Here is a 26902-nt window from a genome sequence, read left to right on the forward strand (position 1 = left end):
ACTAAGTTATAAGCTCCATAAGGAGTGTATCTTATCTAAATTATGTATCTCCCCTAGTGAGTAATACAAAGTATGTACTTGATAAATTTTGATGAATGGCATTGACTGAAACTGGATAAGTTTAAATGACTAAATACCAAGGGTTGGAGAGATAGACTCTACTATCTGTTCCATACCATTTAGCAGTCATTGTTCTAAAAATGAATAGTTAAAGTATGCTATACCCATTACAGCCATGTCATTAAAAGTTGAAAGCAAAACCCAAAGCACAATTCATGTATGTTCCAGTGACTTTTTTATGACTTTTATAGATAACATAGTTATACTTCCCACTAAATGGTCACCTAAGTTTTAGAAATCTAGGTCTTCAGTTGAGCAACTAAGCTCCCTCTAACTCTACCATATGCCTCTGGTTTACCAAGTGGTTTAGAGTTTGTTCCCCTAAAAAAGCTCATAATTAAATTATTGAACTCTCTTCATCAATTTGAAAATTCTATTGCAATTCCAGTTTCAGTCAGTTCAGTCAGTGTATATGATGAATACTGGATTCATTGATGCTGTGATCAGAGTAAATTTGTTTTTTTTTTTCTGAAGCAGCTCACACCTTGACAGAACTGTGTTCAATACTTAGGTCACGCATTTTATTAGATCATTTCTTTATCATGTGTCTAATCTGGCTGATTTTCCAAATAAGTTATTCCAGAAGGGAAAAAAAAAATTTCTAAGAGTATAATGCTATTTTCACTCATCAAAGTAATGAGGAGGAAACTACTTTGCACCCACATTGTAGCCTAGAAAGTAAAAGACCTTGATTCAGATGAAATCTTGAACAGTGATAGCATTGGTTCAGCACAGGTGGGTATCCTTTGGCTGACATTTTCCTGTGATCATTTTTCTTTCTTTTTTGGGGGGGGGGGTTGCAAGGCAATGGGGTTAAGTGACTTGCCCAGGATCACACAGCTAGAGGTAATTATTAAGTGTCTGAGGCTGAATTTGAACTCAAGGTACTCCTGACTTCAAGGCCAGTGCTCTATCCACTGCGCCACCTAGCTACCTCCCTGTGATAATTTTTAAGGAATATAAGTATTTATTATATTTACTAGTTACCGTATGAATTTTCAGAAAGGTAGTCAACATTGATTTCTAATATACATCAGGATATGAATTTTTATTGTTGATTTTCATTTCTTTGAAAGGATATATACACAAAATTATATTGCAAAAATGTTTAATGTACTTTTAGTGTGTATCTGAGAGACTTTAAAAACATTTTAAAAATTTTATCAATTATAATTCAGTACTTTTACCATATTTAAATATGAATAATAATTTCAATTTATGTATAAATTAGCACTTTTTCAAGGAAAACTAGTTTAACAAACTTTTTTAGAAATGAAATGTTTTATTGTTTGATTTGGTTTAGAAAAATGCTATATTTGTCCTTTGTAAATATTATTGAAAAGATGTATGATATTTTAGAATTCACTTTTTTAATACATTGTCCTTCTCTTCCCCCGCACCTCCATTTTACAGTGCAAAGAAAGAATGAGGCCTGTCAAAGCAGCCCTGAAACAGCTTGATAGACCTGAAAAGGGTCTTTCAGAAAGAGAACAGCTGGAACATACTAGACAATGTCTAATCAAAATTGGTGATCATATCACTGAATGTCTAAAAGAATATACAAATCCTGAACAGATTAAGCAGTGGAGAAAGTAAGTGATATTTTCAGATCAGGTGCAATTATTCATTTGTATTTTATTGTATGTTCCAATTTATTTCTTTCCACTTTGTGAAGTTTTTGTAACTTTATTAAACTTTGTACATTGCTTAAAAAGTAATTTGAATTAATTTTAAAGCTATATTTTTATTTATATTGATTTTGTAGCCTGAAATTATTGTATGTCATTCTATGGCTTTTCATTAAATATACATATTTAACTTTACATAGGGGATGATCCTACTAAATAATTCATCCTTTTTTAATTCTCCCTTGGAGCAACTTACCTTAAAGGAACAAAGAAGTTTAATTAACAAAACAAGCCAACACATTGACCACATCTGACAATTTGTTTCATTTCACATTTCTAGTCCAGTCATTTAAGATGGGGAAGGAAGTCTGTTTCACTTTCAGTCATCTGAAGTCAAGATTGTTTACTGTGTTGAGAGTTTTGATGACTTTCTAACTTATTTCCTTTACATTATCTGTTTTTTTTTATAAATTGTTCTTTTGGTTCTTCTTCCTTTGCTCTTTTATTACTTCATATAAGTCTTCCCAAGTTACTAAACTTATTATATTTTGTATTTCATATATACAGTAATATTACATTATGCTCTTCTGTTTAGTCCTTCCCCATTTAATGAACACTTAATTTTTATTTTTTTGTAACTATATCATGTGCTTTATTAAATTTTTGTGTATATATGTGTGTGTGTGTGTGTGTGTGTGTGTGTGTGTGTGTGTGTATAGAGGACCTTTTCCATATGAGTTCAAATCCAGCCTCAGATATTTAACTAGCCAGATAACCCTGGGCAAGCCATTTAGCCTTGAATAGCTTTGGTTTCCTCAGCTGAGAAATGGAGATGATAGAATCTACCTTCCAATATTGGTGTGAGATTCAAATGAGATAATTTGTTTTTAATTTGTTTTTAATTTTTTTAGTTTTTTGTTTTGTTTGCAATGCAATGGGGTTAAGTGGCTTGGCCAAGGCCACACAGCTAGGTAATTATTAAGTGTCTGAGGTCGGATTTGAACTCAGGTACTCCTGATTCCAGGGCTGGTGCTCTATCCACTGCACCACCTAGCTGCCCCGCGATAAGATTTATAAAGTATATACCAGAGGGCCTGGCATATATTATGTAGTTTTTTGTTTGTCTACTTTATAGAATACTTGTGTACTTCTTTTGATCACTAGGCATACAGCACATCCTGTGCAAAAGTTTGATGACAGATAAAGTACTACTGACTTTGAGGTGCAATGAGTGAGTCAGTTTGCCTGAAACACACCAGTATGTTGAAAAACTATGTTGAGGAGTAAATCTGAAAGGTAGCTGGAAGCAGGCTGACAGGCCTTAAATAATTTAAAAAAGATGCCCTTTGAGATCTAAAGGTCCAAGATATGATAATAATGTTCTCACTATTTTTTTGCACTAAATAATTTAAGGTGAAGTTGATCTTTTTTGGGAGCCTAGTCTGCATATATCTTATGGTCTGCATTTTGAGGGAGGTTCTACTAGATTATAAATAACAAAAACTCATGTAACCTCCATTGAATAAGGTGAAGAGAATAAGAAACATGAAATTTTTTTCTTACATTATTCTACATAAAGATTAACAATCTGTTTCTTCTCTTAGGAATTTGTGGATTTTTGTATCCAAGTTTACAGAATTTGATGCAAGAAAACTACACAAATTGTATAAACATGCAATTAAAAAACGGCAAGACTCTCAGGTAATATGTTACAATTTTTTCCCCATAAAATTACTGTCATAAATTTTCAAAGACCAGTCTAAGGAAAACTAAAATGAAATTTTCTAGGAACCCACATACAAATGTATTTGTGATCTGTTGAAAAGTATCAATTGACTGAAAAATACAGAATTTACAAAACCACGTAATATATGGTCATTAGTTTAAAAGAACAGTGCCTCTAAATCTGACAGAGCAGTAGTATTTTGTAATATTATGGTGATGTTTGCTTATAAATGGCATGCATAATGTGTATCTGTGGATAGAATATGTATATCTCTCCTTTTGTTCATAGCATTTTTTTCTTTCATTGCTTTTATTGTTGCCTTCTATCTTTGATGCCAGAATTATCTCCCCAAATAACCTCCCCACACATTTATCTTTCCTATGTAGTAAAGAGAAACCCTTAAATAAAGCCAGCCAGGGGTGGCTAGGTGGTGCAGTGGATAGAATACTGGCCCAGGTGTCAGGAGGACCTGAGTTCAAATCCTGCCTCAGATATGTAATAAATACTTAGCTGTGTGACCTGGGCAACTCACTTAACACCATTACCTTGCCCCAAAAAACCAAAAACAAATAAAACCAGTCAAAACAATGAACACATAATCAATTTCTAGGCTTTCTTCCCTTTGCCCCCCTTTAAGAGAGGATAGAGGCTGTCTTTTTTTTTAAGTTTGATCATTTGTCATTACATTAATAATGCTGGGTTTTGGTGGTATGTTTGTTTCATTGTAATCATTGTATTTAGTTTTCTTCTACTTTTATTTTTTTTATGCTGCTTTACTACATACAAGTCTCCTTAAGTCTCTGAAAGCTTGACTTGAAAGAATCATAGGATTTCAGATTTGGAAGGCACCTCAGTAGCCATCTGATCCACCTCAAATCCACAAGGACTTTCCTCTGCAATGTACTCAGCAATTGATCTTCAAACCTTTGTTTGAAGACCTTCGATGTGAAGGAGTAAAACATTACTTCCCAAAGGAAACCCATTTCATTTTTGTAAGACTCTTAAGTTGGCTTAAATTTGCTTTTTGAAATTTATGCCAAATTTTACTATATCTTTCTCCTAGAACCTAGGAGAATATGTTTAATCTCTATTCCAGGTGATTAACCCTTCAAATGCTTGAAAACAGCTCTCATGTATCCCCTGAATTTTCTCTGCTCCTGGGTAAATATATCCAGTCTCTTCAGAATTTATCTTGAGGCCTTTCATAATCATGGTTGTCTTCTTCTAGATGCCTTTCAAGTTATCTTTTATATTTCTTGAAATATGTCACTTAGAACGGAACAGACAAGGTCTAACAAAGGCAGGATACATCAAAACTATTACTTATTCCTTGGAGCTATGACTATCTCATTGCACCCTTAGACTACATTCATTTTCCTGACTGCATAATTTGATTCATATTGAGCCTAATAGTCCACTAAAAAACCCCTCTCTTTTTTTTTCCAAGTAAACTACTATTTCTCCTCCATCTTGTAGTTGATATTTATTTTGTAGTCATATCAAGTCAATAAGCATTTATTGACTACCTACTAGGTGAATGTATTACACTAAGCATCAAGGATACAAAGAAAGGCAAAAAATAGAAAATATATGTCAAGAAGTTCGGTCTGATCCATATTTTTATTTATCTCTGCTAATTTTTATCTTGCTCATTTCACCCTATGTCTAGGCCTAATAATCAGGGCTTGATTTGGGACTTGATTAGAAAGATGAGTCTTATCATATTCATTCCTCTTTATTTAAATTGTTTTATAAGTCTGTAACCATATCAGGAAAGGAAAAGAAAAATTTCCTTGACACAACTCATATTCTGAAGAGTTTTTGGTATAATCAGCTAGCTCTTGGTCATTTGACCACTCTGTGGATCACAATTACTGAAGGAATTCTCCAGATGTTTGTAGGTAAGGTAATGAACTACATCTGGATCTGTAGAATCTCAGATCACACAACATCCACTAATACCAAAACAGGCACCAGTATTTCTGAGATTTGTAGGACAAACAACATAGCTTCTGATATGTATTATAGCCTATTTTTTCATGGTTTATGGGGACAATAATTGGCTAAGATGCTGGGAACCAAGTTCATAATTAGTACTTTCTAGGCTGTTTTCTAGTGTTTCATGCAGGAACCTTGGCCTGAGTATATTTTCATATATGCTATCTTATCCCACTGTTTTCTTTTGAATAAAGTAACCTCTCCTAGAGCCATATTCCACTTAGGTTCTTATCCTCTGTATGTCAGTGATTGAAATCATTAATCATGTTTTTATCACTGCCATAGGGTCTCCAGCTCATGCTATTTTTATCCATCCTTTGTTCCATTATGTAAGGAAATCTGAGACTGTTGATTTTATTGCTAATTTCTTTCTTACAATTTTACCATGTTAACTTCTGGATACTTCAGTTACTGTTCTTACAGTGTGACTATTTCTAAATATGTGTCTAGCTTGATCCACAGGTAAAATTTTTCCCTTTTCATATTATAATTATTTTTATTTCATGCACAAAAGTTTGGGCAAGTTCATTCTTACTATCCTTAGTTAGGCATGCCATGAATGTGGTAGTATTCTTCAGGGGGGCAATATATATGCATGGCACACTTTTAAGTTCAGTATTCATCATTTAACAATTTTTCTATCACTTTGTCATATCTAGACAATCAAAATAACAGATCAAGCCCTGATTTGTAATATTTCCTGATTTCTGGCCTATGTTCTGAGTTTTGCTTATGTTAGTCTTTCCCACTGTTTTCCTGTTCTTTAGTACTAACACTTGTAATATTTTTGAAAACTGTTTTTGATGCAGTTCGAGTTTTTAATAACAACAACTAGCTAACATTTAATCATCAGTCTGTTTGTTTATAAAGCTCTACTCAAATGTTACCTCATACTAGCCCTGACAATTAGATGTTATTATTACTTTATAGATGAGTAAATTGAGGCAAACAGAGTTAAAGTGACTTGCTCTTTCTTATAAGTGTCTGAAGCCAGATTTGAACTGAGGTTCCAACCTCTGCAGTCTAGATGCCACATTCCACCTGGACATGTCTCTTAGTCTAAGATGTGTCTATAAATTCCTAATATATCTTGCCTATCAGACTTTTATCAGAGAAAAAGCAATAAGAATCACACAGGTTTTAGAATATCTATAAACATTAACTTAACTGTTGATACTCCAAAGGTAGAAAGAGATGTTTTATGCATAGACCAAATGTTAGACATGAATACTGAAGGTAATGACTACTAGCAATCTTGATACTCTCACTATAAACAGAAAAAGAAGAAAACAGGAAAGTGTACCTAAATGAAAGAATGGCTCATAGGTTCTATTTGGGGTTGCTTTTATTACAAGTCTAAAAGTCTTAGAGAAGTATTTTGTAAAACATGAGAGGTTGACAGTACTCATGATAAATTTGCAAAAAGACTACCATAGAATTAAGTGCCCATCTGCCTAAGTAGGAAGAGTTTCCTCCTCAGAAGTTATAAATAAGATTAAAGTCTCAAGTCCAGTCCACAACACATATTTATTTTAATACTCATTGACAAACTCGGCAAAAATATGTTGGAAAATATAGGAGTAAGGAATAAGAGAAACATAGACTATAGACCACAAAGCAGTCTCATGATCTAGATATCATTAATCTTTTCCTCAAAAAAATGTCAACATCAGAAAACATTAAATTGATCATATTTTAATAAACAGAATGACACTATTAACCATCTGGAAAGCATTGTTAAATTATCTCTCCAATTAAAGCACCTCCTTGATTGAGTAATTAGCTCCAGACTAAAAAGGGGGGGGGTGGACAATATACACCATGCAGTTAAAATAATACCAATGGGGCAGCTAGGTGGCACAGTGGATAGAGCACCAGCCCTGGAGTCAGGAGAACCTGAGTTCAAATCTGGCCTCAGACACTTAATATTTACCTAGCTGTGTGACCTTGAATAAGTCACTTAACCCCACTGCCTTGCAAAAAATTAAATAAATGAATGAATGAATGAATAAAATTATACCAACCCCATTCTGGTTAAATAACCCATCATATTAAGATTGGCAGAATTTGTCTCAGAGACCTGCCCCTCTCTCTCTCCTCACCTGGAACCTTTTTTCCTATGTCTTTCTTCCTTGAAAGTAAGAAAATGTATCTAAGTAAAGGGAAAAAAGTAGGACTGCCCATATCAGCAACAGGATATATGCCATCTTTCACCTTATTTGCATTATTGTAACTTTTGGGGCTGTCATAACTGAGAGGCTGACATGGCCTGTTTCAGAAATTAAAGATTATATTTTTGCTCCAACATAGAAAAGTGCCTGCTACAACACAACTGGACAAATTGGGTCTTGTTTATGAATAAGGCAGGAAATATAGACTGAGAATTCTAGCTGAACTATACTTAGTACATAAATAAATTCCCATTTTATGTACAGTGAAATGAATGAATAATATAAAGAAATGTGACAGAAAGGACTGTGACAATTTTGCATAGAAGTTTAATAAATATAAATTAATTGCCAAAAATCAGGAAGACCAAAATGGCTTAAAAATCAATAATCAGCCAACAGTTGTATGTTTGTCAAGTCACCACGATCCGTGTTAGTTTGGAATATAAATAAGCTCATGTGTTAAATCTTATAGAGATCAACAAAATCATGAGCAATATTGCTCCTCAAAGAAGCACTCAAATGAAAAACAGGATTAAAGAAAGGTTTTGAGAGACCCAATTAAATCATCCAGAGGATCTGTCCTAATCAAACTGGAAGAATATACAAACAAAAAAATTAATTAGATCTAAAATTTTTATAACAATTTTTTTCACAATGAAAATTAGTCTTAAATGTATTTTTTTTTGAGAAAGCAGAATTGGTACTGAAGAAAACCTGATACAGAAGACTCCAACACAGATTTCGCTTTATCTTTGATCAACATAATCTTGAGGGCATTAAGGAGTCATTTCTTAGTGTATAAAAAGGAAGGAAAGATGCTAGAGTATACTACTTGCACATCTATCAGACAAGCTTATTGAAAGGAGTTGGTTATTCATGAGAGTCAACTGCAGACCACCTTTTTTGTCATTGTGAAGATTTTTGAAAGATGCTCAAAATACAGGATCCCACTGTTGAAAGGCAGTTTGTCTCATGCATGTTTATTATTCATATATATGAAATTCTTTGAAAGAAAATAACCTTGTTTGACTTGATAACCAATATCAAGTGGAGCATTAAATAGGGAGATGTATGCCTGTTAAAAAGTCTTCAATATTAATGGAGGGAAATCTGTCAATTCAAATTAAAGAGGGATTACCTAGATGGTAAGGTCTTTCAGTTATTTTTTTGACATCATGTTCATTACATTAAGACTTCGAACATTTCAGTCTCCTAAATGAGATCCCTAATCACTTCAAGACTTGGCCTAATTATTAACACAGGAAAAACCAAAGTAGATGAATGATGCCTCTTGCAAATACTATATCATTCAGTTAGGATAACCTATATGCTTCTCTCTCTCTCTCTCTCTCTCTCTCTCTCTCTCTCTCTCTCTCTCTCTCCCCCTCTCCCCCCTTCCCCCATGTGTTTGTGTGTGTGTGTGTGTGTGTTGTGTAGTTACTGCATATGGACAATGAGTTGAGCTCAGAATTGAACAAAGAATGAGCTGCATTGTCTGAGATGTTGGAGAATTTTTTCTGTGATCCTGAACTTTTTCTGAAACAAAGATCAGTCAATCAGTCAGTAATCATTTATTAAGTATCTGTTTTGTGGATACAAAGAAAAGCAAATGTTAGTCCCTATTTTCAAGAAGCTCACAGTCAGTTGGGGGAGACAGCAAGTTAAACACTTAACGTACAAACAAGCTGTTTATGAGAGAAACAGAAAATAACTAAGAGGAAGGTGATATCACCTTGAAGTTTTAAGAGAAATTTCCTGTCTTGAGAGATTTGAGTTGAAACTTGAAGGAAATTAGGGAAGAAGCAAGTTAAAGGATATTATACAAGTAATGTTTCATTAAAAAAAAATCAAAGCTATTTACAAGTCAAGAACTAGAATAACTGAAAAAACAACCCATGCAAGAAAAATACCCCACACCTTTAGATACATCTCTCCCCATTGGCAAACTTGGGGAAACTGTGGTTGCAATATGATATACTGAAATTGCAATATAGTAGGAATACTTGCAGCAAAACATTCAGATCTAACAAGATTCCCCCCCCCTTGACATTTCTTTTTTATTTTAGCTGCTTTGATTTTTTGATTCATTTTTTTAAAATCTTAATAGTCAGAGTTGTCTATTTTATAACACTTCTATTCCCTTTTAAAAAATTTTAAAGAGTTGCCACCATTGTCGTGGTTGTTCATAGTATGTTCCATTTTCTTCTAATTTTTAATGTATCTGTTTAGTTATTGGTTTATTTATATTGAAAAATTTGAACTGTCTTATATATCATAAGTATTAGTATTTTTGAGTTTTGCTTTTGTAATCTGTTCCACCAATCTGTTCAACCAATATCAAATAATTTTGATGATTATAATAATCATTTCAGATTTGAAGTGTTAGATCATATTCATTCCTATTTGGTTTATTTAACTTGACTCAAGATTCTTTTTTCTTTCAAAAAATTGTTATTCTGTCTAATTTTATAAAATAAATACTTCTAAGGACATAACACTAAGTCTGTAAATTAGTTGCTATTGTCATTCTTATTTTTCCGGCATATCCATCCCATCCATACATAATGATTATCTTTTCTAACTATTTGAAGTCTCATCTTATTTCTGTAAATAATGTTTTGTAGTTACATTTTGTGCATGAAATTTGGTAGATTAATTCCCAAGTATTTTCTCTATTTTTAAAGTTATTTTGAATGTTAATTTATCCTGCTATAAATTCCTTTTTAATTTAGTTTGAATAGATGCCTGAGTTAGCTTGGACACCCCCCACCCCAAATGTGTAGAAAGTCAAATAAGTTATTATAGTAAACTGTTATAGCAAATTATATTTAAAAATGAATAAGGTAAATTCACAATGAAGAGGAAAGGAAATTTTTCATATATAGTTTTTTCCCTAATCAGACAAGTATTTTGCATGCATTTACATTTTGCTTAGTTTTGGGGATATAAAAACAAAATGAAAAACTATCTCTACCTTCAGTTTTACAACCTATTGGATAAAAGAAACATGTGAACATGTCCTTATTTGAGGAATAATTAAGAAAGGATGCTATTGGAGACACGGGGTTTCTTGATATGGAGATAAAGAAAAGAATAGAACAGCAAGCCAGTCTGTCTGGGAAGTCAAATATGTTTATGCTGTGAAGGGAAAGTGCAAACATTTTGTGAAAGGCTTTGAGTCTACACTTACCCTTCTGAGTATGGAAAAGGGTCCTTCCTGCAATAGTCGATAAAGAATCTTTGGTCATTAAAAATGGTGGGGGCTTTCTTGGGGAAAAACAGCACTGACTTTTGTTAGAAATTTAGAAATTAGAAGTGTCACAAAGAAAATGAGGAGAAAGGGCATAATTCAAACAAACAAATAAAAAAAATTGAAATTTTTTCCTGAAGCAGGTGAATGATGTGAAAAGAAAGCAACCCATTGCCCTCTAAGTAAAGATACAATTGTGTCCCAGTCCTTAAGGATCAATAGAAGAAGCAAAGAGAAGTAGTGATTGCTAATTTCTCATTGATGGGTACTAAGGCATTTATTTGTTAGCTTAATAACAGCCAAGAACTCCACTATGTTCTTGGTATTCTCTGAATGCTTGTAAAAAATTAATGACTACCTTACACTTCTGGTGATTAACCTGGGTAGACATCTGCTTTTCAGAAAGAACTTAAAAAAATTATTGCTACATATAATGAACTTTTTTATTATTTGTTTTTCCAATTATATTTAAAGGTAATTTTCAGCAGTCATTTTTGTAAAATTTTCACCCTCCCATCATTCCCTCTCCTCATTCTAGGATAGCAGTTACTCTGATATAGCTTAGATATTTACAGTCTTGTTACACATATTTCCATGTTAGTAAATGCTGTGAAAGAAGAATCAGAATAAAAAGGGAACAACCACCAGAAGGAAAGAGCAAAAATAAATTTTAAAAGGTGAAAATAGTATGCTTTGATCTACATTCAGATTCCATAGTTTTTTCTCTGGATGTGGATAACATTTTCCATCTCAGGTCTTTTAGAATTGTCTTTGATCACTGTATTGCTGAGAAGAGCCAACCAAGTCCATCATAGTTGATTATTATACAGTGTTGCTATTAAGGTGAACAATGTTCTCCTGGTTCTTCTCACTTCAGTCAGCACCAGTTCATGTAAGTATTTTTCAGGTTTTTCTGAAATCTGCCTGCTCATCATTTCTTATAGAGCAATAATATTGCATTGTATTTATATGCCATAACTTTTTCAGCCATTCCCTAATTGATGGGCATCCCCTCAATTTCCAATTCTTAGTCAACACATAGATCTCCCTCTCCTCCCCCCCCCCCCCCTTTTTATTATTGCTTTGGGAAATAGACCCAGTAGTGGTATTTCTGGATCAAAAGGTATGTACTGTTTTATTACTCTTTGGGAATAGTTCCAAATTGCTCTCCAGAATGATTTAATCATTTCACAATTCTACCAACAGTGCATTAGACTCCCAGTTTTCCCATATCCATTCCAGCACTGATCATTTACCTTTTTTGTTATATTAGTCAATCTGATAGGTATGAGGGTGGTTCTCAAGAGTTGTTTAAATTTGCACTTCTCTAATTAATAGTGACTTAGAGCATTTTTTCATATGATTATAGGTAGTTTCAATTTTATCTGAAAAATGCATGTTCATGTCCTTTGACCATTAGATAAAGAATTTTCTAGCAAGAAACTGAAGACCTCAAGGCATAGTGTGTTTTCCTTACTATTACCAAGGAAGGAAAGCAAAAGAGAAAAACTGATTTAGGAAGCAAGTGGTTGTTTAAGGAGATAATGCTTGAAAATGGGTTTTGAACTTCTGGACAATGACTTAAAATATAGGGATGACATTTTTGTTTAACAAACCAAACCAAGATTAATAAGATTGCATTAACAAATTTCCCTGCAAATCTAATCTCTAGGATTTTAAATTACAAAAAATAATGGGAAAGGGAAAATGTTTGTGTAGACCTGCCAGTAAAGCTTATAGAGTAGCTTCAATTAATAAAAATAGTATTTCAGACAAGAATAATGAGAAAAATATTCAAGAAAGGACCCAGTAATAAAATGATTTAAAATACCTAAATAAATTAGATAAAAAGCAAAAAGTAAATATTCTCATGTAGTACAAGTAAGCAAATTTGATATCATAGTTATCACTGAGATTTGATGAGATGATACTCATGATTGGAATATGATTGTGACAGGATAGCTTGCCTTATTTAGAAGAAAAAAGATAAATAAAGTAGGTTGGGATTTGAGTAGCAGTGTCTGTAGTGTAATAATATGAAGCAATTTAGAACCAAAGAGCATTTGTCGGTGGAGAAAGAATAAAGTGATTTTGTCATTAAATATGCTACAGAGCATCTCAACAGAAAGATGAAAGAGCTAGGGAGATAAATCTCAAGCCTAATAAATATATAGGTATGATTTGATAGTAATTGCAACCATAGTAAGGGATTCAACTATTCAGAAATCTTCTGAAACTCTCTGCCAAAAGCAGAATATTTAATAATTTTTGACTTTTTCTTAATGTTAATTCATTTTTCAAATCCCTCAAGGAGAAATTTTGTTCTGAATCTGATTCTGACAGTGAGATTTTGAATGTTGAAGGCAATAATGATGGGAATTTTGGGAGTTAAGAGACATTTACTAAATCACATTTTAATACTTAAAGTCAGTATAAAATTATGTAGGGAAAATCAGCCCCCCACAAAGGGGATACTCAAGAGTGAAATTTTGGATACAAAGGGAAATATTTTTGTCATAAAGTAAAATGGGAATTATCTGAAGATTTTTGAACCATATGTACAAGGAATCCATCAGTCAATTTAGATTTTTAAAAGATAAGCACAGAAGTAAGGCTGATGAAACGTTATGAATATGAATGTAGCATTTTTCAGTTCCTGAAAAATAGGTTCAAGACTTGAGGGAAATACAAAAATTTTTTTAAAGCTATATTGGAGAAAAAGAGTAGAATCAAAAGAGGCACAGTACTGATTCTTAGAGTAGACACAAAGATTACTGACAGTGGAAAGATAACGAAGCTGTTCAGTATTTTCCTTTTTCTCAGTCCCCAAAATGACCTTTGTTCTGAAATTGTCAAATCAAAAATGACAGGGATCTAATGCTATATAACTAAGATAATAAGAAAGGATTTAGCTCCTTGTGATGACGTCATTCACCTGACCCAAGACGAACTTTATCCTTGGCTGCTGAAAGAAATGACAAAGGTATTATATTTATTTAATATTTAATTTCTGATAGCTTTTCTTTTTCCATCGATTTCATTTATGAATGGTTCCTTTCTCTTCCCTTATCTGGTGAATCATCCATCCCTTACAACAAAGAATACATAAGAAAAGGAGAAAAAAGTTTTTGCAAAACTAACATATTGGAAAAAAAGAGAGGTATACTTTTCCAACTTTTCTTTGGGATCATTTATTTGTCATTGTTATTGCAGTAAGTTTATTTTTTGCCTCCTGTTCTTCTAATTTATTGTTTTAGTCATGTAGTATTGTCTTTCCAGTTCTTCTTGCTTCTCTTTACATTAGTTTCTATTTCTTCCCATGATTCTCTTACTATTTCATATTCTTTAAAACACATTATTTCCAATTATAAATCATTGTTTATTTTATGAATCCTTGAATTGCTATATACTTTTCCCCCCTGTTGTTTGATATCACTAAAAAAGTACTGTCATGAAATATAGTATAGGAAACTTTTTTCTGCCTTTGACATCCTTGGGTATGCACCTAGTAAAAGAATCTCTTAGTCATACTATGAACATTTTAATCATTTGGTATAATTTCAAATTGCTGTCTAGTGAGACCAGATGTATTCACAACCCTACCCACAATATATTTTTTATTTTTCTTTTTACCTTTTCCTTCAACATTGATTATTTCCATCTTTGCAGGTTTTTTATGCAATTGTTAAGATTGTGTATGAGGCTCACCTCAGGTTAATTTTAATTTGCATTTCTCTTTTAATTATTAGTGATTTAGAGCAATCTTTCATAAGGCTATTTATAGTTAGCCATCCTTCTTTAGAAAGGGACTCCTCAGTATTCTTTGACAACTTAGCTGTTAAGGCACGGCTTTTAGATATTTCTTCTAGTTCCTTTAGCTGAAATATTTGATGCAGATCCTCCTCCCTACCACCACCTTTATTCTAGTCATAATCGATTTTGTGTAATGCAAATGATTTTCAGTTTAATATATTTGAAATTACTTTATTTTTCAATGTATACAGTGGAAACAATGTAAAGACTAACAGACTGCCTGATGTGGAAGGTGGGGGGGGGAGAAAAATTATAAAATTCAAAATCAATAGATTTCCTTAAACATTTTAAAAAAGAAATTACTTTATCTTTTATAATATTCTCTAACCTTTATTTGATTAAGAATTCCTCCTCAGGCATTTTGCTGATTCATTTTTTAAAAATTGTATGACATTTATTAAATAGTTCAGATATATTTTGAACTTTTATGATATGTAAGTTAAACTCAACTGTTGAACTCAATTTATACTATTCATTTCCATTTTTCCCACAAATTCTCACTTAATACAAGTAATTTAATATTGGCCATTAAGCTATTTAAGTTATGTTACTGTCTCTTAGTTATCTAATCTATGTTCCTTGTTTTTTAAACCAATACCAATTAGTTTTTGATGATAACTGCTTTGTAGTATAATTTCAAGTGTGTCAATGCTATTCCTCCTTTTAAAAAATACTATTTCCCTTGAGATTCTAAATATTTTGTTTCTCCAAATGAATTTAAGTTACTATGATAGATAGCTAGATCTCTCCTATATTCCTTGCTAGGTTGATTGGTATTACACTAAATATGCAAATTAATGTTGGAAGGATTATTATTTTTATTGGTATGGGGCAATCATGAAAAATGAACATGTCCCTTCTTAACTCATTCTTTATTTTCTAAAGAATTTTTGTAATTTATGTCTGAAATGTATCTTGATTTCCATTATTTACTTTGTGTAGTTACTTTGAATGGGATTTCTTTCTATTATTTTCTCCTATATTTTGTTATCGCTGTAGAAAAATACTGTTGATTTTTGTGGACATATTATGTACTATACTACTTTGTCAATCAATAAACATTTACTGAGTTTGCCTGCTTTGTGCCAGGCACTGGCCTAAGCTCTGGAAGATGCAAAAAGAGGCAAAAGACATCCCTCCTTCAAGGCTCAGTCTAGTCAGGCCAACCATGCACTCAAAATATATCCAGATAAGCTATGTGCAGGATGTATAAGAGCTGCCTATAAGAGATAAGGTTGAGACTTAAGTCAGTATAGGAGAGAAAGTGTCCCACAAATGGGGCGTGGGGCAAACAGAAAATGCCTAGAGCCAAAAGATGAAGTATGTCACTCATGAAATAGCCAGCAGTACAGGGGCCTCATGATTGAAGAGTATATGGTAAGGACTAAATTGTGCAAGAAGAGTGAAAAAGGTAGGAAGGGGCTAGGTTATAAAGGAGCTTATAAAGATGGGAAGGAATTTAGGATGATTGCTAGATTTTTGAACCTGGAGGACTGGATCTTGCCTTCATCAGTAATAGGGAAGTTAGGAGGGAGGACTTTAGGGGGGAAAGATAATAAATTCAGTTTTGGACTTGTTTAGTTTTAGAGATCTATTGGACATCCAGCTTCAGAAGTCTCAAAACAACTAGAGAATTTAAGGCAGTATAGGTAGAAAAATCCCTAGCAACAACCAAAATGACCTTAGGCATTACTGCAGGCCTTCCTGCCTCAACAACATGAAGATATTTTAGAGGATGACAAGAAAAAGACGAATAAAATTTGAATCTGCTTCTTTTCTAATTTTCTTTTGTAAGAAGTGATGACAACCAATTTGTAGGTTCAATGAATCAGAAAACTAGTCTATGCTAGAATTTCTCTATAGTATCACGATGTATAAATAAAAATTCATCTGAAAAAGGATAGCTGCTCACTTTTCTGGTTATATCCATCCTATTGAAAATGTAGAAAAGTCAGTTTAGAACCAATATTTAATCCAACATTAGTTATTAATATAGATAAACAAATTAAGGATTTCAATATTAAAATAAAAATAAAACTCAGTGCTTGAAATTGAACACTGGTAGTTAATATTTTATGGCATTTATTCTCCATCGGAGACTACCATGACAGTGGTAATTCAGGAAGTTATTGGAAATTTTCTTTTAGCTGATAGTTTTAAGTATCGTTAATGGTTTAGCAAATTAGAGTAATTCTAATAGTAATTCATAAAAAGTAACCCTCTTTAATTTCTTTTAGGAAAGCTATTTGGAATTATAAAATAATATAAAGAGGTTACCTAAGCTAGCATCCTGTTTCAAATGTTTTGGCAATTTTATGATTTACCTTTGAGTTTCTATCCTTTCTAAAGTGTCACAGATGCTTGATGCAACTTATTACCCTTTCTTAGAGGTTTGTTTCATATTCTGTGATTTGGTGGATAAATTGTTAGGGACTTTAGGGGATACAGAAATTATTAAGATGATTGCTTTCCTTTATAGAGTTTATCATCTACTAGCTTAGATAATGCATGTCTAAGTAATTGTGATACCTAGTGGAATGTAAAATTTCCTAGGAAATACAAGGGAAGTGCTGAGAAGTCATAAGAAAGAAGAATAATAAAAACCCAGAAAAAGCACTTGCTTATCAATAAAATTATACTAAATCTTATTTTTTTCTGAGAACTCTTACTTGTGGATGAATTATAAATTCTACTTGTAATGATTTTTTTTTTAAAAAAGCAGTTTCAAAGGCCAAAGAAAAGTTACAGAGAATGCCAATTGAGAAAAGGTCTGAGAGAAGAGTTTCTTTGGAATGGTAGGGTCAAAACTCAGATTGTAAGAACTGTAAGCAATTATTATATAAGAAAAAGAGGAAAGAAAAGGTAGTGGCACCTATTGTAATCATTTTGAATTTTGCTTGTAAAGGGCAGAAGAGATGAGAGGATGGTTGCAGTAGTGAAAGGATCCATTGAGTGGTTTTGTTATTTTTAGAATGGGGGAGACAATGATAATGGTTTTTAGGCAGTAGGGAATAGGCCAGTAAACAGGGAGAGATTGAAAATAAGTGATGAGCAGGAATTATAGTGGGGGGCAGACTTTTGGAGGAGATAGGATGGAATGAGATCCTATTTGAATAGGTAGAGAGTTACCCCAGACTACTTTTTTTTATAAGACAATGGCAAATGACACCTGAGTGATAATGAGGAAGAGGAATTTTTTTCTGTAAAAAATGAGGCAAGGTTCTTAGCACAGAGAGAGAGAGAGAGAGAGAGAGAGAGAGAGAGAGAGAGAGAGAAGAAGGTCGGTGAACCATGAGAGGTTTGAGGAAGGTTGAAAAGGAGCTACTATGAAAAGTTGATAGGGAAGATAGAATTGCCTAGCTATAGTGAACCCAGTCAGAATAGTTTTATGATGATAGTGAATGGTGGGAGTGATCCAAGACTGAGTCTGACAGAATATAATTGACAAAATTATAAGAAGAATAGGAATTTAAGAGAGGATAGTGTATAATTGAATTGGTTCATCGTGGGGTCAGAATGGGGAAAAGAGGAGGGGAATAGTTAGTCCAGCTTAAGAAGGAATTAGAGGTTCAAGGAATGATGATCATGGTGTTTAGATTCTTTTCTTGTCACTTGGGATCATTTATCTCTGTTTTGAGAGACAGTATTTTTCTTTAGTTCTCAATTGAGATAAGGAGTTGGGTTGAGAGGATGGAAAAGGTGGATTTTTGCTGATTAAAAAATGTTTTTAAAAATTGTTAGTGACCTTAGAACAGTTTCAAGTGGATTGTGAAGTCAGAAGCTAGATTCAAAAGGATTGAGATTTTTTTTGGGTGGAGGGAAGAATAGTGGGGAGAGAATATGGAGCCGAAAGAATCTGGGTTTTTCTAGGAATTTGACTAGAAAAGGGAGGAAAGCTATATAGAGCATTACACTGAGAGAATTTTAGAATCAAGTGAAAGGTCTCTCCACCCCACCCCACCCCCAAGGAGGAGACTTTTTCATATTTCTAAACCACAAGGTAACAGTAAAAAAGAACAGATTGAAGATAAGGAATATTTTTCCAATGGTGAACTCTTGGGGAGAATGTGATGGAGGAGGGTAGAAAGGAAGGAAGATGGGAAAAGGATTACTATTAAGCACCTACTAGTTGCCAAGCTCTGTGCTAAGTACATTGCAAATGTTTTCTGATTTGAACCTTAGAACAGCCCTGTGCCATAGGTCTATTATTGGAATTAGTATGCAGAGGCTAAGTAACTTGACCAGAATCACACAGCTAGTAAATTTCTTAGACTCAATTTGATTTCAACTTGACTTAAGGTGCAGACCTCCATGCTGTATTGTACCTTGTGTCTGGTGCTCCTAGTGCATTGGCAAAAAAGAGTACCTTTGTTATAGAATGAATCAAAGAAGGCTATTTAGGGTTTTGCAGTGAGGAACAGGAAAGAAGTAGCTTTCGGTGAATTGTTTCTGTTTTCTTTGAGGCATGATACTTAGCTGACAATATAAAAACAGAGAAGGTTTGATAAAATTGCTGCTAATCATAGTGAAAAAGAAAAGGACACATTTCTAATGGATCTTTTTGGTATAACTGTCCAACTTATACACAAACATGACAGCAGATGTATAATGTAGTGAACAGAAGGAAAATGATTAGAGCAAATCAGGGTCAAGATTTCACACAGCATGGGCCAAGGGGGTAAGATATTTTAAAGTTGAAGGAGAGTAGATAGTTGAAATAATTTCATATAGTATTCAATTATGCTTAAAAAATTAAAAAGATCAAAACAGGATTGCTAGACTATGCCAAGAGGAAGAAAGATTATGTAAAAGAGACTGCTGTGAGTGCAAAAAAAAAATAGCTTTAAGAGGGGGAATCATAGGGAGACATGGAAGATTAGGATTGTGTAGATCAGATAGAACTTCAGATCATTAATGAAGATGCATTCCAGGATATAACTGTAGTGTGGTATAAAGAAAAAAAGACAGGTCATGTTAGTTGAGGTTATTAGTCAACTGGAATACATGGATATTTGTGGGCACATCACTATGTAATTTAAATTTCCAAGCTGGAACAAGGACCAGAGTGGAAGCAAGGACCACACACCTACTCTGACCTTGGATGAAGGGGAAAATGAACTGAGGGAGCAAGTGTTGGTAGCTAGCAGCCAGGATCTGGGTAAGGTAATATAGAAACATAGATTGAACCTCAAAGAAGTTTGTTAGCTACTAGGAAAGGAAGTGTCAGAAAGTAGCACTGGGAAGCAAAGAATATCTAATTCTCTTGCCTAGTATGTTGGGTTCACTCTTGTAATAGAAATGAATTGGAGTTGTTGTCGGAGGAAGAGATGTAATAATGATAAAACCAACTTCTGGGTTTCCAGAAGACAATAAAGTTGTAGTGTAAGTAGTATAAGAATTTGGGAGGTATATAATGATATGGTTAACAGGTGAAAAGGGTTTTTCCTAAGTAACTAGCAACTTTCAATGATTGGGATTAGGGAAGGAAAGGTGGGAATTTCCTGGTATGGTAGTAGAGAGGAATGACCACCATATTTTATCTTTCTTGACATGAGTAATGCCATGTCACTTTCATTTCATTGTAGCATTACATCTAATCCCCATGTTTTGTGATCCTTTACCTCATTTCTTGAGCAAGTCCAACCAAAACATATGATGTCTACTTTGTCTTAAATTTAAAAAGCCAAGGGCAGACCAATAGATTAGGAAGTCTTTTACCCCCCTCAAAACAAATTCCTCCCAAGGCCAGTGACTTGTTTTGAGCCCTTCATAACTGTATTATATATATATTCTAAATACTTGTTAAGAATATGATTCATCTTCAGAAAATATCCTTCTCTTTGAACTTGCTGTTATTTCTCCCTTGTCTTAACTTGTTATTACAGACGAAATAACACCTTTTAATAACATATATATCCTATATTTTAAACACTGGTTTATCTTTCCCCAGTACCAACTATAAGATTGTAAACTAAAATTTTTTAATTGAGATTCCTTCTCAGACATTTAGTTCCCTTGGTGCTTAAGAGAGAAGGTAAATTAGGATTATATCCTTGTATCATAAAGTTTAAAAAACATATTAATGAAGTCTTTAAGGCAAGAGGGCTGATATTTGAGATTTTGATAATGTGTAAGGACCTTGAACTTAAAGGAGATGACTGAATATCTATAAAAATATAAAATGTACAAATTAACAAGATAAAATAGATATTTTAATTAAGTCTCAAGTAAATGAAACATGTGATAAATATACTACAAAAGAAAAATTCTTCATCTCTGGATTTAGAAGTGAAAATTATCAAGGATTTTTTAAAAAATTAATGTACTACCCCAAAAAATGTTCTCATGAGTAGAAAAATACACCCAAACCAGTAAAGGAAATATTGCCTAATTTTTTTTTTTTGGTTCTTTTGTATGCTTGACATCATACCTAGCAATATAATAGGATTTGGTAAATGCTTATTTGTTTAGGATTCAGGTAGAATTTGTAAAAGGAATGCAATTATACTTAAACATGAGAAAACCATAAAAATAGCAAAAACAAAATGATTATATAAATAGAATGAGAAAGCACCTTCATCAAAGAGCACCACTCTTTTTGGCATTTTACATGTCCGAAGCATATATCTCAAATCAAAAGGTATTTGTAATATAAAGGTATTTATAGTGGAGAAATGCTGTGAAAGCTTTTAAAAGAATTTACAAGCATACTTTTTTCTTTACTATTATTTGAGTTATTAAAATATTAGCTATAGCAATAAGAATAGAGATAGAAATTGAGGTATTAAACATTTTCCAAAAAACCCATAATTATTTCTCTTCCCAGATAACATGAAGGCTCAATTTGATCACAGCAATCCCCGTGAAATCATTCTATTTCAGTTCCATTAACTTAAATCAGAAGGAAATGCAAGCCCAATATGGTAACGTGAAACACTTAAGTAGAAGAGTCTAGATTAATACTTCAGGTCCTGGGACTCTTTCCCCTGCATCCCCAAAAAATCAGTGAAGAAGCTCTTTGATCTGTTTTAGTAAAGTAACAATGAGTGCACAAAAGTTCATCAGCATTTCCACACTGATTTTTCTAGGGCATTTTTGGAAATTATTTCAAAAAGGTTTTTATTGATTTTTACACGTATATGTTTATTGCAGCAAAACAGTGACCAGAACAGCAGCAGCCTGAATACTCACATGATGAGGAATCCAGGTTAGTTTTAATTATTATTGTCTTTAAATAAGAAACATAAATATTTTGGATACATTTTAAGACATTTTTTAGTTTTTTCTTTTGTCTTCCAGGTATGTTTATATGTTTAGAGCTAAATAGTTCTGTTTTTCTCATGAATACATATCATATATCAGTTATATTTCCTAGTTTAGTGAAAGTCATTTTATGTAGAAGCATGCAATGAATAATTAAGATAGCCTAATTAAAAATTACAAAAGTGTTTTTAGCTTAAATGTTTACTTTTCCTCATTGTCAGGCTCTATTATAGACTACCCTTAGACATTAATTTTTTCCAGTTTCCATGTTTATAAATGCTTCTTAATGATATTATTATTGTATAGGAACTATACAAATAATGAAAAGGAAAGAAATGTCACTCTTCCTATAATTATTTTCACATTTAATCAAATCAAATTTTGTTCAAAAAATTTTTTTATCAAAAAGTGCTCTGCTCCCCTGTATTATTAAATGTTTATTTGGCTCCATTTAGGAATTGAACTTTGTCTTTGGTGGGGGGGGGTGAGAATTGAAGGGATCATTGTTTCAGTTTTATTCTATTTAGTATTTGTTAATGTTTTAAATACAAGTCAGACTTTTTTCTTTTTTACAGATGTAGAAAGACTAAAAGAAAATACAAATCATGATGACAGCAGCAGGGACAGTTATTCTTCTGATAGACATTTATCTCAGTATCATGACCATAAAGATAGGCATCAGGGAGATGCTTACAAAAAGAATGAGTCCAGGAAAAGATCGTATTCATCTTTTAGCAATGGAAAAGATCATCGGGAATGGGATCATTACAAACAAGATAGCAGGTAATTTTGCTCAGTCATTTTATAAAAGATATTTGTGAGAAATTAATATGTTTAAATAAGCTTAAAAGTTATTCAAATTGTATCTTTTAAATTACCCAGTTTAAAAAAAACACCTCATTTCTCCCCCACTTGTTAAAAACAAGATGATTGTAGAACACAGAATAACTGAGTCAAATAATCTTTCCTAAAACTTTACTGAAAATTTCCTGGAACTCTGTTTTATGAAATAATATACATTTTGGTTGTTATGCTAAAAAGCTTTCCATAGAATTTTTTTTAGGTCTTTTTAAAAATTTTTTTGTAAGGTAATGGGGTTAAGTGGCTTGCCCAAGGCCACACAGCTAGGTAATTATTAAGTGTGTGAGACCGGATTTGAACCCAGGTACTCCTGACTCCAGAGCCAGTGCTTTATCCACTGCGCCACCTAGCCGCCCCCTTTCCATAGAATTTTACTAAAATTCATCTTCTAGAACCTAAAAATCAGCTGTAGTTATGGACTTAATCTCACCAGGCTTCAGTTTCTTCAGTTGTATAATGAAAATCTGAACGACTTTAATATCTAAGCCCTGATTCCACTTCTCAGGCCTATTATCTTAAGTAGTTTTGTTATTAGAAAGTGATACACTATTATGAATTAATTCCAATAGATTTACAAAACTTAGATAGGATACAGTATTTCAGTGTCTTAAAAATAAGTTTTATTTTCCCCAATTGTCATTTCAGTTTTGCCTAATAAAAACATAAGCACTTAGCTGATTACATAAAAAGCTATTTAAAATTTTCAGAATTAGGAAAAAAAATTCAGAATTAGGCTTTTATTCTTTTATTATAATTAAACATTTGTTAGTAGACTTCTATTAGTTTATGCCAAGAATTCATTGTTTCTGATAAGAAGTGTTAAACCCATGCATTATTTTAAAAAGTAATGGGTAGTTTTCCATAATAAGTCCCATAAATAGTCAAGTTTAATTTTAAGTATGGTTTTTTAAGTTTGCTAATAGACTTATTTTCTCTCTCATCAGATACTACAATGATAATAAACACAGAAAAATGGATGACCATAGGAGTAGGGATCACAGATCAGTTTTGGAAGGGAGTTTAAAAGACCGATCTCATTCAGACCACCGTTCTCATTCAGAGCACCGGTTGCACTCAGACCATCGATCAAGTTCTGAATATTCACACCATAAAACTTCAAGGGATTATCGGTATCATTCAGATTGGCAAATGGACCACAGAGCTTCCAGTAGTGGCCCTAGGTCACCACTAGATCAGAGGTCTCCTTATGGCTCAAGATCACCTTTAGGCCATAGATCTCCATTTGAACATTCATCTGATCACAAAAGTACACCTGAACATACTTGGAGTAGCCGGAAAACATAACAAATACTGTCATTACCCGTCTGGACTTTCTTTTAGCCATATATCGTAAAGTACCACAGTAATTGCCTTACATGACTTGAAAGATATGGACAGGATCCTCCATCAGTAGCAGTATTGTTACTTCTTTCCAGGATGCAAGGTCTATTATCCCAACAGAAGAAAAATATTTTTGTATTTAAGGATTATGCTGCACTGTGTTACAAAATATTGTAGCACTTTTTTTTTTTAAATAATGGAAGATGTTTACTTTTTACAGGGACCTCAACACTGCCCCATTTAGACTGGATAAAATTCTTTGTGTCGGTGATTTTAGGCGGAACTCCATTTAAATTATGTTTGTAAATGAACTTTACACACTGACCTGTAATCATGTTTCAGGAAGGAATGAAGAGTTTTGTTTTGTTTTATTTTTCCTTAGCAAAGAACTCTCAAGGACTTTGTTCACTTTCCAAAGCTACTTGTTTACATTGTACACTGCGACCACCTTGCCGCTTCTCATCACAAGCTTGAATATTTAAATTCTGTACCTATGACTGTAAAATATCCAGGAATTCTTGTTTGTGATAAATTGTAATGCCTTTTTACAAAATAAAATAGCTGTAAATTATTGTAAATTAATTAAATGATCTTTCCTTCCCTCCCCCTCTCAGGCTTTTTTTAACTGTTCCTTTCCCCACCAACTCAGGCCTTCTTGTCATAAAAAAAGGACAAAAATCAATGTATTAACAACACTTTTTAATAAATTGTCTTGATGGAATCGCTGTTTAGAATGTAAAAAAGGGGAAAGGGAACATTATTCCATTATATATATTATCCTTTAGGGTTCCTTTTATATTGGATATTTTATTAGATACATTTTTTTAAAAGCCAGTGTTGTGAATGTTTGTAGTAATGACATGTACTATCTAAACTGCATGCTCTGAAAACTTTTTTTTTCAGATGCATTGGTTTAAAAAATACCTTTGTGAACACATCAGAACCCAAATCAGCCAAAATTATTGTAAATCCATTTGTTTTCCTTTTTAATGTGGGCAATAATGTCAAATGTGCTATGCAGCCAGTTAACATTTTAGATGAACTGATTGATTGACTTTTAATAGAAACTGTTACAATGCACACTGATTGTATATAGATACCTTCTACATATGACAAATTAAATTTAACAAAAAGGATATGTGGACTCCTGTACTTTTCTGCCTTTTTACTCCCTCAGCACTTACTAAAATTTTTATGAGCTGCCAAAAGTATATATATTTTTGATAGCCAATTAAATATCAATCATCAACACTACATTTATATATCTGATTTAAAAATACATGGGCAAAAAATAAACAGCTGACAGTTAAATTCTAGTCACTGTTTGAAGTTGTTTTGGAACTCTTTGGCTTCTGCAAATATTTTATATTTTCTTGAGGGTGTTTTGCATCAATATTTGGTTTCTTAATTTTTAGACCTTATAAAAAATTTTTTAAAAATCTTCAGCTTCAAAGAACACAGGAGCCTTTTAATTATGGAAAAATTTATTTTTATAAAAGGTTATGAAATAAATTCATAGATATATTTTAAGATTGTTTGCCCTTTAGCTGATTAGTACCTCAAATTTATTTTACCTGAATAAAGTGATTAAAATATTGACTATACTTTTAAAAAGGAAAAAAAAAAAGCAAAGCTTCATTTTTTTCATCAGGTAGCCCTGCCTGGCAAATCAGTAAGATGCCATGCTCCTTCCTGTTAGGGAGAATCCAAAAGAAAATGCTTCATAATTTTCCTGTTTTGACTTTAAATATAATCATCAGCAAATGATAATACAGTACTTCTTCAATAAGAAAAGTGCAGGTATGATTTTAACATTTTTCAACTTGTTCACATTCTACTTGATAACATGGTTTATTGCACAAAATGGTAATTAATTTAAGATTTATAATACCAAGGTGAAAAATCATAACATATTTAAAAATATGTTAGGATTGTTTATCTTTTTCTTCATTATAACTGTAGATAGATTTTTTGATCTGTTATTGGATGTATTATGTTCAAACCGTTTAAAACACACATTATTGTTACTGTAGATTGGGCTAGATTTAAATCTTACTGTGCTACATTTAGTTAGAGTATTTATGTAAAATGAGAAATACTGTGAGAATTATTTTTTTTGGTAAGAATCCAAAACTTATGTGAAAAAGGAAATAGCCATATACTCAGAGTGAGAGAGAAAAATTACCACATAGGTGTTGTTAATGGAAAATTCTCTGCACAATGACCCTTTTTTAAAATTTGTGTTCCATTTGCTTAGAGTCTTTATTTTAGTCTTATTTCTGTTTATTCAAGGATGAGAAAATCTTCTGCACAGTACTGTATTAAATACCCACTTTACAATAATGACATAATAAATAATTCTTATAAAAGCAATGGCCTGTTTGCTTATATAAAAGAATTGATCTATTTTTATCAGGAAATATTTTAAAGGATAAAATTTTAGAGAGATAATAGAAACTTCAGAATTTTACTATAAGCATCCTAGATTGAAATACCATTTTAATAAAATGGAATCTCCCTGTCTTTACAAGTGATACTGTAGAGGTTTTTATAATTATACCAGTATAGCTGAATAACTATAGAACATTTAAATATGTTCTTTTATGTAATCTGCATCAGTTAGCATACTGTTTTTTAGGCCCAACAGTTTTCTTTCATAATTGAAAGGTAGAAAGTGATACACTGTTTCTAATTATATAGCAAATATATTCTGTAAGTAGACTTTCTATAG

The 26902-nt window shown here is 32.5% G+C and overlaps 1 protein-coding gene across 3 annotated transcripts in view; it reads left to right on the top strand.

Moving 5' to 3' along the window:
• CHD1 (chromodomain helicase DNA binding protein 1) overlaps nt 1–26560 on the top strand; it is a 123357-nt gene extending 96797 nt beyond the window's left edge. Inside the window, exons 33-37 of one of the 3 annotated variants that reach the window (XM_074201502.1) lie at nt 1534–1712; nt 3353–3449; nt 21859–21913; nt 22545–22752; nt 23775–26560. In XM_074201502.1, the coding sequence (XP_074057603.1) occupies nt 1534–1712; nt 3353–3449; nt 21859–21913; nt 22545–22752; nt 23775–24135 (900 nt within the window). In that variant the 3' untranslated portion in view covers nt 24136–26560. Of the gene's footprint in view, nt 1–1533; nt 1713–3352; nt 3450–4261; nt 9968–21858; nt 21914–22544; nt 22753–23774 lie in introns of those variants that run through there. The other 2 variants (XM_074201503.1, XM_074201504.1) reach the window with 2 other exon arrangements.
• Nucleotides 26561–26902: the final 342 nt, after the last annotated feature.

Source organism: Macrotis lagotis, chromosome X (genome assembly GCF_037893015.1).
Source record: "Macrotis lagotis isolate mMagLag1 chromosome X, bilby.v1.9.chrom.fasta, whole genome shotgun sequence".
Lineage (NCBI taxonomy): Eukaryota > Metazoa > Chordata > Mammalia > Peramelemorphia > Peramelidae > Macrotis > Macrotis lagotis.